The sequence below is a fragment of the Astatotilapia calliptera genome, chromosome 4, assembly GCF_964374335.1.
Source record: "Astatotilapia calliptera chromosome 4, fAstCal68.1, whole genome shotgun sequence".
In the NCBI taxonomy this organism is placed as follows: Eukaryota; Metazoa; Chordata; class Actinopteri; order Cichliformes; family Cichlidae; genus Astatotilapia; species Astatotilapia calliptera.
In genome coordinates, this window is record NC_137425.1 from 12052033 (window position 1) to 12071888 (window position 19856).

At 38.1% G+C, this 19856-nt stretch overlaps 2 protein-coding genes across 4 annotated transcripts; both read right to left on the reverse strand.

The window, feature by feature from the left end:
- Window positions 1–13419: 13419 nt before the first annotated feature.
- btr02 (bloodthirsty-related gene family, member 2) lies at window positions 13420–19814 on the reverse strand. 3 transcript variants are annotated; one of them, XM_026164750.2, is made up of 8 exons: window positions 19656–19814; window positions 17683–18772; window positions 17511–17588; window positions 17162–17404; window positions 16940–17066; window positions 16819–16845; window positions 15307–16580; window positions 13420–14476 (listed from the first exon to the last, which is right to left on the reverse strand). In XM_026164750.2, the coding sequence occupies exons 2-7, from the start codon at window positions 17950–17952 to the stop codon at window positions 16036–16038; spliced, it is 1290 nt and encodes a 429-aa protein (XP_026020535.2). In that variant the 5' UTR covers window positions 17953–18772; window positions 19656–19814; the 3' UTR covers window positions 13420–14476; window positions 15307–16035. The 3 variants fall into 3 exon arrangements, with proteins under 3 accessions (XP_026020535.2, XP_026020534.2, XP_080156946.1); XM_026164749.2 differs by having other exon boundaries at window positions 17683–17955; window positions 19656–19809; XM_080300820.1 differs by lacking the exon at window positions 19656–19814 and having other exon boundaries at window positions 17683–19628.
- On the reverse strand, window positions 13664–14311 carry cldnk (claudin k). The gene has a single exon (XM_026164754.2). It carries the CDS (start codon window positions 14309–14311, stop codon window positions 13664–13666), a length of 648 nt encoding a protein of 215 aa, XP_026020539.1.
- Window positions 19815–19856: the final 42 nt, after the last annotated feature.

Below are 19856 nucleotides of genomic sequence, written 5' to 3' on the forward strand. Positions count from 1 at the left end.
AGAAAAGTCAGCCCCAAACAAATCGCTCCCAAATGAAAAGTACAAGTCGTATTGACGAAATTCTTTCACCGTGAGCGACAGCAATGTCTAGTCTACTGAATTCTCAGTTTTCATGCCTGTGGAGTATATTATATGGACGTGGTGACAGTGTAAAGACACCCTGTACTTCTGATTTTCAAACGAACCTTCTGAGCCATTTTAACATTAGAGTCTATGGAAGAGTTGGAGGGAGGAGGCTGTGCATTGGTGACATTTATGAAAGAACCATAACACCTAGTACAATAGTAAACACATTGGATGAAAGAGGACAGCGATGGCTACGTTTTGAGGGTAAAATCATACCTGTACAGTAAACGCTGTGGACACAGCAGCAGTTTTAAAAAAGATTTTAAGATTAATTTTTTTGCTCCTCTCACTCTAGCAGTTGAGCTGTCTCACTCTAGCCCCAACATTCCGTCCCATACACACCCATTATAAACTCTGAAACGGGTGAAAAGACATCATGAAACTTAAACTGGAACTGAAGAAAAAGTATAATAGATATTGAAAAGATAAATACAAGTTGGATAGTTGAACGTCTTGTCTTCGTTTTAAAGTTTGAATGGTGGTTCTATGTCAATGTATGTGGAAGTAGATACAGTTTAAAGAAGAGTAAGTTGAATGAGAATTTGAAGCGTCTCTCCATTGAAATACATGGGAAATTTTTGTTGAAAAAAGTTGAATAATTTTAAAAATATAAATGTTAAAAATGAGAAAAATAGAAGCAGTCATGTCCAAAAGAAGAGGAATCTAACGGTGTTTGAATGATTTTTCTAAGTTGAACGGTTTTGAAGGAGATAGAGTACAAAAAACGTACGGAATAGATAACTAGAAAGTGCATTTTCTGAAGAAACTGCAGTGTGAATGCTTGAATCTGAATGTATGCATTGAAATGAAATAATTACTGAATTTAAGTTAAAAATCTTGAATGAGATTAAAAAAAAAACCCGAATTTAACCTGAAAACAAAAGTGCTGAACTGCTAAAAGCTGAAGGTTACACAGAAGAAGAAGTTGGAAAAAAGCTGAAAATGTTTTAATTGTAAATTAGAAAAACCTAAGAAATGAGAAAAGAACATTTAGAGTCAGAAAACATCTGAAAGAATATTAAAAGGTCATATTCTTTGAATCACTGAATGACTAAAATGTGATCCCTCCACTTGGATCCACACAGTTTAAAAAGTTTAAATGTCTGAGCTTTGAAAGACAAGATGTTGGAAAGAGAACAACGATGGCGACGTTTTGAGGGTAAAATGATGGCTTTAACACTGTGGACACAGCAGCAGTTGAAAGAGAAGTGCTAAAGATGAATCTTGGCAGAGTGGCAGGCAGAGCTCGTTAAGCAGGCAGGTGTGAGCCTGGTTGCTATAGTGACCGCACCCAATGGCTCCATACACACGCACACAGACATGCACCTCACTTTTGCTGCTTAAAATGAACAGAAAAGTCAGGCCGAAACAAATCGTTCCCATATGAAAAGTACAAGTCGTATTGACGAAATTCTTTCACCGTGAGCGACAGCAGCTTCTAGTCTACGGAATTCTCAGTTTTCATGCCTGTGGAGTTTATTATATGGACGTGGTGACAGTGGAAAGACACCATGCTCTTCTGATTTTCAAACGAACCTTCTGAGCCATTTTAACATTAGAGTCTATGGAAGAGTTGGAGGGAGGAGGCTGTGCATTGGTGACATTTACGAAAGAACCATAACACCTAGGACAATAGTAAACACATTGGATGAAAGAGGACAGCGATGGCTACGTTTTGAGGGTAAAATCATACCTGTAGAGCAAACGCTGCGGACACAGCAGCAGTTTTAAAAAAAGATTTTAAGATTAATTTTTTTGCTCCTCTCACTCTAGCAGTTGAGCTGCCTCACTCTAGCCCCAACATTCCGTCCCATACACACCCATTATAAACTCTGAAACGGGTGAAAAAACATCATGAAACTTAAACTGGAACTGAAGAAAAAGTATAATAGATATTGAAAAGATAAATACAAGTTGAATAGTTGAATGTCTTGTCTTCGTTTTAAAGTTTGAATGGTGGCTCTATGTCAATGTATGTGGAAGTAGTAAGAGTTTTAAAATGAGTAAGTTGAATGAGGATTTGAAGGGTCTCCCCATTGAAATACATTATAAATTTTTGTTGAATAAAGTTGAATAAAATTAAAAATATAAATGTTAAAAATATGAAAAATAGAAGCAGTGTTGTCCAAAAGAATAGGAATCTAACGGTGTTTGAATGGTTTTTCTAAGTTGAACGGTTTTGAAGGAGTTAGATGCCAAAAAACGTACGGAATATATAATAATAATAACTAGAAAGTGCATTTTCTGAAGAAACTGCAGTGTGAATGCTTGAATCTGAATGTATGCACTGAAATGAATTAATTACTGAATTTAAGTTAAAAATCTTGAATGAGATAAAAAAAAAAAACCCGAATTTAACCTGAAAACAAAAGTGCTGAACTGCTAAAAGCTGAAGGTTACACAGAAGAAGAAGTTGGAAAAAAGCTGAAAATGTTTTAATTGTAAATTAGAAAAACCTAAGAAATGAGAAAAGAACATTTAGAGTCAGAAAACATCTGAAAGAATATTAAAAGGTCATATTCTTTGAATCACTGAATGACTAAAATGTGATCCCTCCGCTTGGACCCACACAGTTTAAAAAGTTTACATCTCTGAGCTTTGAAAGACAAGATGTTGGAAAAAGAACAACGATGGCGACGTTTTGAGGGTAAAATGATGGCTTTAACACTGTGGACACAGCAGCAGTTGAAAGAGAAGTGTTTAAGATGAATCTTGGCAGAGTGGCAGAGAGAGCTCGTTAAGCAGGCAGGTGTGAGCCTGGTTGCTATAGTGACCGCACCCAATGGCTCCATACACACGCACACAGACATGCACCTCACTTTTGCTGCTTAAAATGAACAGAAAAGTCAGGCCAAAACAAATCGTTCCCAAATGAAAAGTAAAAGTTGTATTGACAAAATTCTTTCACTGTGAGCGACAGCAATGTCTAGTCTACCTAATTCTCAGTTTTCATGTCTGTGGAGTTTATTATATGGACGTGGTGACAGTGGAAAGACACCATGCTCTTCTGATTTTCAAACGAACCTTCTGAGCCATTTTAACATTAGAGTCTATGGAAGAGTTGGAGGGAGGAGGCTGTGCATTGGTGACATTTATGAAAGAACCATAACACCTAGTACAATAGTAAACACATTGGATGAAAGAGGACAGCGATGGCTACGTTTTGAGGGTAAAATCATACCTGTAGAGCAAACGCTGTGGACACAGCAGCAGTTTTAAAAAAGATTTTAAGATTAATTTTTTTGCTCCTCTCACTCTAGCAGTTGAGCTGTCTCACTCTAGCCCCAACATTCCGTCCCATACACACCCATTATAAACTCTGAAACGGGTGAAAAAACATCATGAAACTTAAACTGGAACTGAAGAAAAAGTATAATAGATATTGAAAAGATAAATACAAGTTGAATAGTTGAATGTCTTGTCTTCGTTTTAAAGTTTGAATGGTGGCTCTATGTCAATGTATGTGGAAGTAGTAAGAGTTTAAAAATGAGTAAGTTGAATGAGAATTTGAAGGGTCTCCCCATTGAAATACATGGGAAATTTTTGTTGAATAAAGTTGAATAAAATTAAAAATATAAATGTTAGAAATGAGAAAAATAGAAGCAGTCATGTCCAAAATAATAGGAATCTAACGGTGTTTGAATGGTTTTTCTAAGTTGAACGGTTTTGAAGGAGTTAGATGCCAAAAAACGTACGGAAGATGATATAATAATAAAGATTAGAAGAACAATACTGTGAATGCTTTTCAAGCATTCACACTAACTAGAAAGTGCATTTTCTGAAGAAACTGCAGTGTGAATGCTTGAATCTGAATGTATGCACTGAAATGAATTAATTGCTGAATTTTGAGTTAAAAATATTGAATGAGATAAAAAAACAAAACAAAAAAAAATGAATTTAACCTGAAAACAAAGGTGCTGAACTGCTAAAAGCTGGACGTTACACAGAAGAAGAAGTTGGAAAAAAGCTGAAAATGTTTTAATTGCAAATTAGAAAAACCTAAGAAATGAGAAAAGAACATTTAGAGTCAGAAAACATCTGAAAGAATATTAAAAGGTCATATTCTTTGAATCACTGAATGACTAAAATGTGATCCCTCCACTTGGATCCACACAGTTTAAAAAGTTTAAATGTCTGAGCTTTGAAAGACAAGATGTTGGAAAGAGAACAACGATGGCGACGTTTTGAGGGTAAAATGATGGCTGTAACACTGTGGACACAGCAGCAGTTGAAAGAGAAGTGTTTAAGATGAATCTTGGCAGAGTGGCAGGAAGAGCTCGTTAAGCAGGCAGGTGTGAGCCTGGTTGCTATAGTGACCGCACCCAATGGCTCCATACACACGTACACAGACATGCGCCTCACTTTTGCTGCTTAAAATGAACAGAAAAGTCAGGCTGAAACAAATCGCTCCCAAATGAAAAGTAAAAGTCGTATTGACGAAATTCTTTCACCGTGAGCGACAGCAATGTCTAGTCTACCTAATTCTCAGTTTTCATGCCTGTGGAGCTTATTATATGGACGTGGTGACAGTGGAAAGACACCATGCTCTTCTGATTTTCAAACGAACCTTCTGAGCAAGTTTAACATTAGAGTCTATGGAAGAGTTGGAGGGAGGAGGCTGTGCATTGGTGGCATTTATGAAAAAACCATAACACCTAGTACAATAGTAAACACATTGGATGAAAGAGGACAGCGATGGCTACATTTTGAGGGTAAAATCATACCTGTAGAGCAAACGCTGCGGACACAGCAGCAGTTTTAAAAAAGATTTTAAGATAAATTTTTTTGCTCCTCTCACTCTAGCAGTTGAGCTGTCTCACTCTAGCCCCAACATTCCGTCCCATAGACACCCATTATAAATTTTGAAACGGGTGAAAAAACATCATGAAACTTAAACTGGAACTGAAGAAAAAGTATAATAGATATTGAAAAGATAAATACAAGTTGAATAGTTGAATGTCTTGTCTTCGTTTTAAAGTTTGAATGGTGGCTCTATGTCAACGTATGTGGAAGTAGTAAGAGTTTAAAGAGGAGGAAGTTGAATGAGAATTTGAAGGGTCTCTCCATTGAAATACATTATAAATTTTTGTTAAATAAAGTTGAATAAAATTAAAAATATAAATGTTAAAAATGAGAAAAGTAGAAGCATTCATGTCCAAAAGAATAGGAATCTAACGGTGTTTGAATGGTTTTTCTAAGTTGAGCGGTTTTGAAGGAGTGAGATGCCAAAAAACGTACGGAATATATAATAATAATAATAATAACTAGAAAGTGCATTTTCTGAAGAAACTGCAGTGTGAATGCTTGAATCTGAATGTATGCACTGAAATGAATTAATTACTGAATTTAAGTTAAAAATCTTGAATGAGATTAAAAAAAACCCCGAATTTAACCTGAAAACAAAAGTGCTGAACTGCTAAAAGCTGAAGGTTACACAGAAGAAGAAGTTGGAAAAAAACTGGAAATGTTTTAATTTTAAATTAGAAAAACCTAAGAAATGAGAAAAGAACATTTAGAGTCAGAAAACATCTGAAAGAATATTAAAAAGTCATATTCTTTGAATCACTGAATGACTAAAATGTGATCCCTCCACTTGGACCCACACAGTTTAAAAAGTTTACATCTCTGAGCTTTGAAAGACAAGATGTTGGAAAAAGAACAACGATGGCGACGTTTTGGGGGTAAAATGATGGCTTTAACACTGTGGACACAGCAGCAGTTGAAAGAGAAGTGTTTAAGATGAATCTTGGCAGAGTGGCAGGCAGAGCTCGTTAAGCAGGCAGGTGTGAGCCTGGTTGCTATAGTGACCGCACCCAATGGCTCCATACACACGCACACAGACATGCACCTCACTTTTGCTGCTTAAAATGAACAGAAAAGTCAGGCCGAAACAAATCGCTCCCAAATGAAAAGTAAAAGTCGTATTGACGAAATTCTTTCACCGTGAGCGACAGCAATGTCTAGTCTACCTAATTCTCAGTTTTCATGCCTGTGGAGTTTATTATATGGACGTGGTGACAGTGTAAAAACACCATGCTCTTCTGATTTTCAAACCAACCTTCTGAGCCGTTTTAACATTAGAGTCTATGGAAGAGTTGGAGGGAGGAGGCTGTGCATTGGTGACATTTATGAAAGAACCATAACACCTAGGACAATAGTAAACACATTGGATGAAAGAGGACAGCCATGGCTACGTTTTGAGGGTAAAATCATACCTGTAGAGCAAACGCTGTGGACACAGCAGCAGTTTTAAAAAATATTTTAAGATTAATTTTTTTGCTCCTCTCACTCTAGCAGTTGAGCTGCCTCACTCTAGCCCCAACATTCCGTCCCATACACACCCATTATAAACTCTGAAACGGGTGAAAAAACATCATGAAACTTAAACTGGAACTGAAGAAAAAGTATAATAGATATTGAAAAGATAAATACAAGTTGAATAGTTGAATGTCTTGTCTTCGTTTTAAAGTTTGAATGGTGGCTCTATGTCAATGTATGTGGAAGTAGTAAGAGTTTAAAAATGAGTAAGTTGAATGAGGATTTGAAGGGTCTCCCCATTGAAATACATTATAAATTTTTGTTGAATAAAGTTGAATAAAATTAAAAATATAAATGTTAAAAATATGAAAAATAGAAGCAGTGTTGTCCAAAAGAATAGGAATCTAACGGTGTTTGAATGGTTTTTCTAAGTTGAACGGTTTTGAAGGAGTGAGATGCCAAAAAACGTACGGAATATATAATAATAATAATAATAATAATAAAGATTCGAATAACAATACTGTGAATGCTTTTCAAGCATTCACACTAACTAGAAAGTGCATTTTCTGAAGAAACTGCAGTGTGAATGCTTGAATCTGAATGTATGCACTGAAATGAATTAATTACTGAATTTAAGTTAAAAATCTTGAATGAGATTAAAAAAAACCCCGAATTTAACCTGAAAACAAAAGTGCTGAACTGCTAAAAGCTGAAGGTTACACAGAAGAAGTTGGAAAAAAACTGGAAATGTTTTAATTTTAAATTAGAAAAACCTAAGAAATGAGAAAAGAACATTTAGAGTCAGAAAACATCTGAAAGAATATTAAAAAGTCATATTCTTTGAATCACTGAATGACTAAAATGTGATCCCTCCACTTGGACCCACACAGTTTAAAAAGTTTACATCTCTGAGCTTTGAAAGACAAGATGTTGGAAAAAGAACAACGATGGCGACGTTTTGGGGGTAAAATGATGGCTTTAACACTGTGGACACAGCAGCAGTTGAAAGAGAAGTGTTTAAGATGAATCTTGGCAGAGTGGCAGGCAGAGCTCGTTAAGCAGGCAGGTGTGAGCCTGGTTGCTATAGTGACCGCACCCAATGGCTCCATACACACGCACACAGACATGCACCTCACTTTTGCTGCTTAAAATGAACAGAAAAGTCAGGCCGAAACAAATCGCTCCCAAATGAAAAGTAAAAGTCGTATTGACGAAATTCTTTCACCGTGAGCGACAGCAATGTCTAGTCTACCTAATTCTCAGTTTTCATGCCTGTGGAGTTTATTATATGGACGTGGTGACAGTGTAAAAACACCATGCTCTTCTGATTTTCAAACCAACCTTCTGAGCCGTTTTAACATTAGAGTCTATGGAAGAGTTGGAGGGAGGAGGCTGTGCATTGGTGACATTTATGAAAGAACCATAACACCTAGGACAATAGTAAACACATTGGATGAAAGAGGACAGCCATGGCTACGTTTTGAGGGTAAAATCATACCTGTAGAGCAAACGCTGTGGACACAGCAGCAGTTTTAAAAAATATTTTAAGATTAATTTTTTTGCTCCTCTCACTCTAGCAGTTGAGCTGCCTCACTCTAGCCCCAACATTCCGTCCCATACACACCCATTATAAACTCTGAAACGGGTGAAAAAACATCATGAAACTTAAACTGGAACTGAAGAAAAAGTATAATAGATATTGAAAAGATAAATACAAGTTGAATAGTTGAATGTCTTGTCTTCGTTTTAAAGTTTGAATGGTGGCTCTATGTCAATGTATGTGGAAGTAGTAAGAGTTTAAAAATGAGTAAGTTGAATGAGGATTTGAAGGGTCTCCCCATTGAAATACATTATAAATTTTTGTTGAATAAAGTTGAATAAAATTAAAAATATAAATGTTAAAAATATGAAAAATAGAAGCAGTGTTGTCCAAAAGAATAGGAATCTAACGGTGTTTGAATGGTTTTTCTAAGTTGAACGGTTTTGAAGGAGTGAGATGCCAAAAAACGTACGGAATATATAATAATAATAATAACTAGAAAGTGCATTTTCTGAAGAAACTGCAGTGTGAATGCTTGAATCTGAATGTATGCACTGAAATGAATTAATTGCTGAATTTTGAGTTAAAAATATTGAATGAGATAAAAAACAAAACAAAAAAAAAAACCGAATTTAACCTGAAAACAAAGGTGCTGAACTGCTAAAAGCTGAAGGTTACACAGAAGAAGAAGTTGGAAAAAAACTGAAAATGTTTTAAATGTAAATTAGAAAACCCTAAGAAATGAGAAAAGAACATTTAGAGTCAGAAAACATCTGAATGAATATTAAAAGGTCATATTCTTTGAATCACTGAATGACTAAAATGTGATCCCTCCACTTTGATCCACACAGTTTAAAAAGTTTAAATGCCTGAGCTTTGAAAGATACGGTGTTGGAAAGAGAACAATAATGGCGACAATTTGAGGGTAAAATGATGGCTGTAACACTGTGGACACAGCAGCAGTTGAAAGAGAAGTGCTTAAGATGAATCTTGGTACAGTGGCAGGCAGAGCTCGTTAAGCAGGCAGGTGTGAGCCTGGTTGCTATAGTGACCGCACCCAATGGCTCCATACACACGTACACAGACATGCGCCTCACTTTTGCTGCTTAAAATGAACAGAAAAGTCAGGCCGAAACAAATCGCTCCCAAATGAAAAGTAAAAGTCGTATTGACAAAATTCTTTCACCGTGAGCGACAGCAATGTCTAGTCTACCTAATTCTCAGTTTTCATGCCTGTGGAGCTTATTATATGGACGTGGTGACAGTGGAAAGACACCATGCTCTTCTGATTTTCAAACGAACCTTCTGAGCCATTTTAACATTAGAGTCTATGGAAGAGTTGGAGGGAGGAGGCTGTGCATTGGTGACATTTATGAAAGAACCATAACACCTAGTACAATAGTAAACACATTGGATGAAAGAGGACAGCCATGGCTACGTTTTGAGGGTAAAATCATACCTGTAGAGCAAACGCTGCGGACACAGCAGCAGTTTTAAAAAAGATTTTAAGATTAATTTTTTTGCTCCTCTCACTCTAGCAGTTGAGCTGCCTCACTCTAGCCCCAACATTCCGTCCCATACACACCCATTATAAACTCTGAAACGGGTGAAAAAACATCATGAAACTTAAACTGGAACTGAAGAAAAAGTATAATAGATATTGAAAAGATAAATACAAGTTGAATAGTTGAATGTCTTGTCTTCGTTTTAAAGTTTGAATGGTGGCTCTATGTCAATGTATGTGGAAGTAGTAAGAGTTTAAAAATGAGTAAGTTGAATGAGGATTTGAAGGGTCTCCCCATTGAAATACATGGGAAATTTTGGGAAATTTTTGTTGAATAAAGTTGAATAAAATTAAAAATATAAATGTTAAAAATGAGAAAAATAGAAGCAGTCATGTCCAAAAGAAGAGGAATCTAATGGTGTTTGAATGGTTTTTCTAAGTTGAACGGTTTTGAAGGAGTAGGAGTACAAAAAACGTACGGAATACAGAATAAAATAGAATAAAGATTAGAAGAACAATACTGTGAATGCTTTTCAAGCATTCACACTAACTAGAAAGTGCATTTTCTGAAGAAACTGCAGTGTGAATGCTTGAATCTGAATGTATGCATTGAAATGAAATAATTACTGAATTTTGAGTTAAAAATATTGAATGAGATTAAAAAATAAAAAAAAAACGAATTTAACCTGAAAACAAAGGTGCTGAACTGCTAAAAGCTGAAGGTTACACAGAAGAAGGAGTTGGAAAAAAACTGAAAATGTTTTAAATGTAAATTAGAAAACCCTAAGAAATGAGAAAAGAACATTTAGAGTCAGAAAACATCTGAATGAATATTAAAAGGTCATATTCTTTGAATCACTGAATGACTCAAATGTGATCCCTCCACTTTGATCCACACAGTTTAAAAAGTTTAAATGCCTGAGCTTTGAAAGATACGGTGTTGGAAAGAGAACAATAATGGCGACAATTTGAGGGTAAAATGATGGCTGTAACACTGTGGACACAGCAGCAGTTGAAAGAGAAGTGCTTAAGATGAATCTTGGTACAGTGGCAGGCAGAGCTCGTTAAGCAGGCAGGTGTGAGCCTGGTTGCTATAGTGACCGCACCCAATGGCTCCATACACACGTACACAGACATGCACCTCACTTTTGCTGCTTAAAATGAACAGAAAAGTCAGGCCGAAACAAATCGCTCCCAAATGAAAAGTAAAAGTCGTATTGACAAAATTCTTTCACCGTGAGTGACAGCAATGTCTAGTCTACTGAATTCTCAGTTTTCATGCCTGTGGAGTTTATTATATGGACGTGGTGACAGTGGAAAGACACCATGCTCTTCTGATTTTCAAACGAACCTTCTGAGCCATTTTAACATTAGAGTCTATGGAAGAGTTGGAGGGAGGAGGCTGTGCATTGGTGACATTTATGAAAGAACCATAACACCTAGGACAATAGTAAACACATTGGATGAAAGAGGACAGCGATGGTTACGTTTTGAGGGTAAAATGGTGGCTGTAGAGCAAACGCTGTGGACACAGCAGCAGTTTTAAAAAATATTTTAAGATTAATTTTTTTGCTCCTCTCACTCTAGCAGTTGAGCTCTCTCACTCTAGCCCCAACATTCCGTCCCATACACACCCATTATAAACTCTGAAACGGGTGAAAAAACATCATGAAACTTAAACTGGAACTGAAGAAAAAGTATAATAGATATTGAAAAGATAAATACAAGTTGAATAGTTGAATGTCTTGTCTTCGTTTTAAAGTTTGAATGGTGGCTCTATGTCAATGTATGTGGAAGTAGTAAGAGTTTAAAAATGAGTAAGTTGAATGAGGATTTGAAGGGTCTCCCCATTGAAATACATTATAAATTTTTGTTGAATAAAGTTGAATAAAATTAAAAATATAAATGTTAAAAATATGAAAAATAGAAGCAGTGTTGTCCAAAAGAATAGGAATCTAACGGTGTTTGAATGGTTTTTCTAAGTTGAACGGTTTTGAAGGAGTTAGATGCCAAAAAACGTACGGAATATATAATAATAATAATAAAGATTCGAATAACAATACTGTGAATGCTTTTCAAGCATTCACACTAATAATAATAAAGATTCGAATAACAATACTGTGAATGCTTTTCAAGCATTCACACTAATAAAATAGTTTAAAGATTAGAAGAACAATACTGTGAATGCTTTTCAAGCATTCACACTAATTATGCTCTTTGATAAAGCAAATTGAACTTTCATAAGTGTAAAGTGATGTGTATTAGTTGGTGCTCAAGGCACAATAACATCCAAAAATGTAATTAAACACCCATGGCAGTTTTGATTTTCATGATCATCTTTCTGCACTCCAGGACATTTTGACATGCAGTAAATCACTTAAAAGCATGATCAAAATCCTTCAGTTTTATGTAACGGTCTAACACAGACAAACAGTGAGTTATTTCTTGATACCTTCTATCTGAGTAAGAGTTTGCATGTAGGAATCTGACTTTGGCAGCAGGGTGATGATGATGATGTGATGATCACAGCAGCAACATCTTGGGTTCAAATCCACAGGCCAACTGGGGCCTTCCTATGTGGAACTGGTGACCTGTCCAGAGTGCACCTAAGACAGATGGGCTCCAGCCAGCCAGAACTTGAATCGAATAAATGGAGGAACGATGAATAGAATCTGACTTTAAGAAAGTGGTTTTAAATTATGTTAAAACTTGAACATACATATGCGATTATGAAAATATCTTTAGGAAAAACGTTTCTTTTTTCTTCAATTCATTAGGCTACATTTATTTTAAGGTTATGTTGACTTTGGAAACAACCAAATCCCAATATCATTTTTGTTTGTTTGTCTTTATTTCACATTTTCTGCACATGTACCCTTGATTTTTACAGCCTAAGGAAAGAGAAAAGAACTATACCCCACTTCACACATACTACAGCACTCACACCAAAAGACTTCACAGACAATTATCAGTGTTTGTATTTACTCAGGGAACTCTAGAGCTCTAGAAAGCAGATCTGAGATGAACTGGACACACATCAGTGTTGCCCAAAGTCTCAAATGCATCAGTGACGTGTGCAGTTATCGCCTCCTTGTAAATGATACACTCATTAATTCACTTTCATGTAATCAACTTCTGTGTTAACTCTTTGTTACTGTCATTGTTAAGAACTGCATTGACACCATACCTCGAAGCCACTTTGAAGCACTCCATTCATTATTTACAATGTAACTAGTGCACTCGTCTCCCTCTGTTGTCTTCTTTGTAAGCATACAGTAAAATGCCACAGACTTACAGTATTCACATCATTACTCTACCAGCACTGGTAAAGGCCTACTTAGGTCATGTGTGAGTCACTACCTGGCACTTGGAACACTAGTGGCTATTGTTATTGTGGTGCTGTAATGCTCTATAGAGTGGCATTGTGTTGCTCTGTCTTCTGCTGTCACAGACAGAAAGCAAAGGAACTGATAGATTAATGCATGCCCGCACAACTACGATTATATTTACAGTCACCTACAGTGCAATCAATCAGGTTTAAGAACAAGGATAATATCTCATGAATAAAGATGGTGCTTGGAATTGTACTACATGAACACATGCAAAGACAGATAGTGATTCAGGCTCAATCTGGTTTTTGCTTGTTATCATACAGTTATCTGCTGGAGATAACTGTATGATGTGATTTTATTAGAAGAAATAGCAGGATCTTTATGAAGTGAAAAAAGGATCATGTATTTTTCTTTGTTCCCGCCGTATAGAGTAACTCAGATAAGGAAAATGAGATGGAAGACAGGACAACACACACACACACACTGAAAAATATGGCACCACATGCTAATGCACACACATCTCCATTGTTCTATTGTTCTTCTTCATTCAGCAGAACCCCTCGTAGTGTTTACATAAATGACTCAAAGGTTTTTCCTTGTAAAACAAGTATTTTGAGGAGCTTTAATATATGTAATGGTACAAATGTAAACACACACCATTTTTCCTCCACAGAGCATACAACGTTTATTGTATTTAACTGGCAGACAGAGAAAGAGTGTTATTGAAGGGTATCAGGTATGACATAATAAAACAAGTTCAGTTTTCAGCCTCCTGTGACGTTTCTCAAGACAACAAAAGAAAAGTGACACTTAATAAAAAATAATTACATGAATCAATGTCAAGAGGAGAAAAGACAGGTTTGACATCATTCGGGGTGGATTTGTGGAAGGCCTTCAGACATTTTAGACATAACCTTTGACTTGTGTGGCAGGTGCCCTGCGTGGACTGCTCTCTCCACTGCTGAAAGTGGGAGAGCCTGGGATTCCGGGAGGACTTGACCCCGCATAGAGCAGTGACCCCCCAATTAGAAGCAAGGCTGATGCCCCCCAGCCGATGTAAAGGGCAGGGCCGAGCTCACGCTTGTGTGGAGCTGCCACATGTGGATCATAGAAATCCCTGATGATGGAGTGGGCAGTCCAGCAGACGGGCACAAGGTAAAGAAACCCCGCGATGGCAAAAAGGGAGCCAGAAATGCGAGCAATGCGGGCTTTAAGGCTGTTTACGCCGATGCATTTAGTGCACTTGACTCCTAGGACCCCCAGAGCCAGAGCCAGGCCACAGAGCAGGATGGACAACACAGTGAGGCCGCGGGCGGCCTGCATGTCGCTGGGCAGAGCCAGCAAGCTATCGTACACCTTACACTGGATCTCACCTGTGCTCTGCACTATGCAATTCATCCAAAGGCCTTCCCAAATGATCTGAGCTGTCACTATGTTGTTACCGATGAAGGCGGTGACCCGCCACAGGGGGATGGCACAAACTACTAACCCACCCACCCAGCCCACGATGGAAAGGATCAGACCCAGCAACTGCATGCCCGTGGTAGCCATGGCGAAAGACAGATGGACTTGTCTCTGATATATTAGTCTCTGCACAGGCCAAACTTATAGTCCCACAAAGAAATGTGACAGTCTATATTGCTCGAAATGCCGTGGTCCACTCCGCCGTCTGTGGATGATGGCGTCGATGAGGTCAGTTTGATGTGGATTGATATCCTAAAATTAACAAAACATAAAATAGTCGCACCAGCCGGGTTATTCTCTTAGTAATCAAACAAGCAGTGCAAGAAAACTCTCAGAGACACACTGGATATTACATCACATGCTGTTGTTATTTACCACAACAACCACTAGCATAACATTAGTAAAGTATGAAAATACTATTGGAGCATATAGTTATCATAAATATTTGGAATCAGGCTGGGAGGCCTGTTGGATTCCAGTAAGAACTGCAGAGAATAGTTTTCTTTGACATGACTGTGGGTGTCGAGCTACGCCTTGCCGGGTGGTGGATTATCTCAGAAAAACATGAGGAGACTCGGAACACAAGCAGCTTTCATGAAAGCCTGTAGAGTGGGCCAGGAGAACCTGTGTCTTCTGTTTGTTACAGCTACAATTTTACTAATACTGTTTATACGATCCATTCATAACAAGATCGATACATATGCAGCAGGACATTGAGGACCAATGGGATGCATTTTACTATTTAGTTCAGTTATTTAGTTTGAGTTTTGACTCCAGTAAAACTAATTCTTAAAGATTATTGTGATGTTTGGTGCAGATGACAGTGGATAAACCATATTAAAATAACAGAGGGCCCTGGAATATTCCCAGATCTCATTACTAAAATGTCCATTTCATTCCTAGGAAGTTTTGCAGATAACACAATGGAAGAAAAGCCACTTCCAGTACATACATGTGTTGGAAACTAACAAACTAACAAAGCACATCGCATAAATTTGCTCTTAAGCCATAGTGAAGACATTTCTGACATTTGGAAATGTCCAAACAATATTAATGAAATGGTTATTATGAGGAATATTTACCTGAAATAGAGGTCGCTGAACTTTCACTGCTCCTCCCGGAGATGATTCACAGTTTACGGTTTGCCTGAAGCTCCGTAGGTTTTGTAGTTGAGCTGTGAATGCCTGAAGTTGTGAATGACAGCCCTGAGAATTCAGTTCAGTCAACAGGAAGGCCAGAGAGCAGGGGAGGCTCTCTGTCTCTCAGCTCCAACACCCAGGACAGGACTGGAGATGGGGCTGCCCTGCGAGATGCCAGTGTGTCTGTGTGGCGGTGGGCTGAAGCACGCACTTCTGTGCACGACTGTGTCGGTGTGTGAATGCGTGAATGTGTTTGAGTGTGTCTCCCAGTGCCTGGTGTACGGGCACAATGCCCTGCTGTTTTACTGTGCCCTCCCCCCCGCTTTCCCTGCTTCTCGTCAACCTCTGTCCCAACCCTGCAGCCCCGCGCATCCATCCAACTCAGCAATCCTCTTTTTTTCTACTTTCACTCACTTGTTCATTTATGACAGCCATCTATTATTTACTGCCACACTTTTTTCTTTTTTCAGTCTGTTTATGCGTTTCATTGAAGTTTTCAAGTGTACTGACGTAGTCCTTTTGCACCATCTTGTTCAGTAGCCTGCTCTGACAGGGAAAATGTGGCTCATTGTTCAATAGCTTTGTAAATAAATAAACACATTAATCACGCTAGATAAATATTAAGGAGATAACAAGAACCAACAAGTAACTCTTTTTAAACTGGAATGAGGTTTAGATGTTGCAAAAACTTGAGCAGATGACTAGAGGAGCTGCATTTCTGCCTCCATGCATGCGACCAGGACTGAAGAATGGATGGAGCCGATCTGTGAACTTATCCGTGAAGGTCTGAATGTGGACTCCAGAGTCTGCGCAGTAGAAGGACACACGACCTTCGTTGTAATCCAGAAACACTCCAAACTTCTTGGGTCGTTGGTCTAGAGCCAACTGGGTGACAGGAGAGGTGTTTGCAATGTACTGGCCTCCAGCTTTCAGGCTTAAGGTCCAGAAACCATTTGCAGGGCACACTGTGAACTTGCCTTTCCTGTTTACGGACTGTCTGGCAACACCTAGGGCCCATTCTATCTTCTCCCCAACCTCCACTTCCCAGTAGCACCTCCCGCCAGTGAAGCTTTCTTTGGCCAGAACATTTCCCACTCTGTCAAACCTCTTGGGGTTCTCCGGTACTTCCTGAAGCTTATCCGTGTGCCTCACCTGCTTTCTGTCATCTGAGACCCAAAGGAAAGGGTTTGCTGTTTTAGCACTTAGGTTAACATCCACTAAAAAGAAAAAAGAGCAAAGAAAGGAGAAAAAGAGCAAAAAGTCAAGAATTAGTCAAACAGTGCTCGTTCATTTTCAGCTATTCACAACAGCTGAAAATTCATGCAGTTAAATTTTGAACTCAAAATGAAGCTGAATTATGGTTATATTTTTGATATTATCCACAAAAATAATCTTCAATCCCTAATCATTTTTGTAAAGTTGATAAAATGTATTTCTGCACAGCGAGAACCTTACCTGAGTATTTCTCGATTCTCTTAAGTTCTAAAAATGAACAACAGGGGGAAAAAAAGAATGTCAATGAATTTATCTTTTAAGATTGATATGATGCACGCAAGATTAAAACAGCACCACCCACCAGCTTTGGAGAGTCTGTTGACTTCTAACTTTATTTGTTCCAACACGTCTGACAGTGCTCTTCTGGTGACTCCAATACAAGGATCAGTTTCTATGGTAACCTTGGACCAGTCCTTCATCTCACAGGGCTAAATAGCATTCGCAGTGTTGGAAAGATTTTACAATTATGCTTCAAATCACATCATCATCATCATGCATTTGGCAGTAGATGGAGATAACTTACCTTGGCAGGTCGCTTCAAGTCGTCACTCTGATCACCAGAGATCTGAGGGTCCGGTTCTTTGGTCTCCTTCCTCAGCTCCTCAATCTCCTGTTCGATCTCTTTGACCAGTGTTTCTACCTTGCTCTCCTCTTCTCTCTGCCTCTCCTCAATTGCAGCAACAACAGCTTTATGGCTCTTCTCCATAGCATTTACAAGTGCAGAGAAGATCTTCTGACTCTCTCGCACCTCTCTGAGGTAAGAGTTCTGATTGGACAGCAACATCATTTAATGATGTACAGATCAAAGGAAAATAAAGAAAAAATATAAATTATGTTATACATGTTTAAATTTTATAGATATTTCCACTCACCTTTTGTAGCCCGAGAGAGTATTTCAGTCTTTCTATCTTCTGCACCCTTTCCTGAATCATTTGGTTAACATCTATAACCTGTGAACGTGCAAACGATTTGCATCAGCACACAAAAATACACTAGATTTGTTAGATTAGATTACCTGTTATTAGATAACAGACAAAAGAGTACCGTTTCCTCATCTGGTGGTTTCTGTGGTCGAGACTTCCTGTAGTTTTCAGATATGTCTGCCAGTATGTGGTTGACACTGAGATCAGGCTTGTCTGTGAACAGTCTCCTGCAGTGAGGGCAGTATTTCAACTGATGTCGTGTCCAGTATTTGGACAGGCAGGACAAGCAAAAGCTGTGTCCACATGGTATGGTTACGGGGCTGGTGAAGATGTCCCTACACAGAAAGCACAAGAAGTGCTTTTCAGGGAGCAAGCAGATGGTAGAGGCCATGATCTGAAAAAGAAATTATGTCAGAAAAAGTAAGAAACAGAGCTTTTTCCTGCTGTGCATATCGAAGTCTTTTAAGGGAGTGTTGTGTTTGAATAGTAAAGCAAAGACTAAACCAAAAGTGATACCTAAGAGTAAGTGAGAAGTGCCAACAGAAGTCGTTTGATAAACAAATGCAATGAAACCATCTTGTTAACAGTCCAAACTTAAAAGTACTATAAAGTACTATAAAGTAGATTTGTGTTTTTAACACATAATTGTGTAAATGCTCAATCCTGCATCCAGGATTTTACTTGCGCACTATGACGGTACACAAGTATCAAAAGTACTAGTCACTGTTACTCATATTACAAGATGCTTATCGTATGTTTTATGAATTTTCAAGTGTATTAGTCATACATTGATTGGCCACTTTGTTAGGTGAGTCCGTTTAATTGCTCGTTAACATAAATATCTAATCTGCCAATCACATAGCAGCAACTCATACATTTAGGCATGTAGAAATAGTCAGAATGATGTGAAGTTGAAACTGAGCATAAGAATGGGGAAGAACGTAATTTAAATGACATTCGATGTAGCATAGTACTTGGCAGAGAATCACCCTGGGCTACTGGGGTTTTCCTGCACAACCATCTCTAGGCTTTACAGAGAATGGTCTGAAAAAGAGATTGTATCCAGTGAGAGGTCAGAGGAGAATGACCAGACTGCTTCAAGGAAGGCAACAATAACTCAAATAACTACTTTTTACAGCCAAAGTATGCAAAAGAGCATCTCCTTGAAGCAGATGGGCTTCAGTAGCAGAAGACCACACCAGGTGCCACTTCTGTAAACCATGAACAGGAAACGGAGGCTACAGTTTGCACAGGATCACCAACATTAGACAATAAAAGACTGGACAAATGACTCTCAGTTTCACTTTGCTGCCATGTTCAGATGTTAGAATCAGAATTTGGAGTAAACAAAAGCATGGATCCGCACTCCTTTGCAATCAACAGTTCAGGTTGGTGGTGTTGGTGCAATGACCTGTGGGATATTTTCTAATCACACTTCAGACACCTTAGTACCACCACAACCCAAGATTTTAGACACAGATACTTAAGGTTTGACTTTAAAATCCATGCTTATTAAACAACAGTAAAAATTCAGGATTCAGCTCACATTTCGCGTGAGAGAAGGCGGATTTACTCATGGCAGAAATATTTTCACTGGAATTCAGGGCGTCATGTTTTAACATTGTGTTCTCATACAGAATGGATTACTCTCATTCTACACAGACTAAAGAGGCAGAAACAACTGGACATGATTATACTTTAATGCCCTGCTGTTGAACTTTACCCCGTTATCTCTTTCTATCTCTGCGTGTTTTGATTGCCACTGTCACAGCCAGTGTGAGCACCAGCAGATAGATAACAAACAGAGGCAGCAAAATATGCAGTCAAACTGGTATTTGCCAAATAGTTTTCTTGTGTCATGAGGAAGCTACTACTCAAAACAAAAATGAACTCACTAAATTCTCAAGATCGTTTTAATGTAATGTGCAATCCTCAGTTCAGACTCCCTTGTACTCCCTTGTAACATAGGAAACAGTTTACGATTATGCAACATGGCCATAAAAGATTGAGAGGACTAACATGAAATCAGCACACAGGTAACTTTGTGAAAACAGACACGTTTGTTAAAAAGTATTAAAGGAAATGTGATCTTACCTTTACTTAGTCGATCTTTTCTGGGTAGGAGCGGTGTCTGTATGGCTTGTACTTGTTAATTTAGTTAATAATACACAGAAACTTCACTGGTTCACACTGAACAGGTGTACTGAGGTATGTGGATTGTCTAGGAAAGTGGCAGCGCTTTAGACAATGGCGTGTTCAGCTAAGACTCCGCCCTACATGTTATTTGAGTTGCAC

Coding starts and splice junctions, on each gene's coding strand:
- cldnk (XM_026164754.2), bottom strand. CDS start 14,311: ATGGCTACCACGGGCATGCAGTTGCTGGGTCTGATCCTTTCCATCGTG.
- btr02 (XM_026164750.2), bottom strand. CDS start 17,952: ATGGCCTCTACCATCTGCTTGCTCCCTGAAAAGCACTTCTTGTGCTTT. Junction 17,405..17,510: donor ACTCTCTCGGGCTACAAAAG/GTGAGTGGAAAT, acceptor CTGTCCAATCAG/AACTCTTACCTCAGAGAGGT. Junction 16,581..16,818: donor GAGAATCGAGAAATACTCAG/GTAAGGTTCTCG, acceptor TTTTCTTTTTAG/TGGATGTTAACCTAAGTGCT.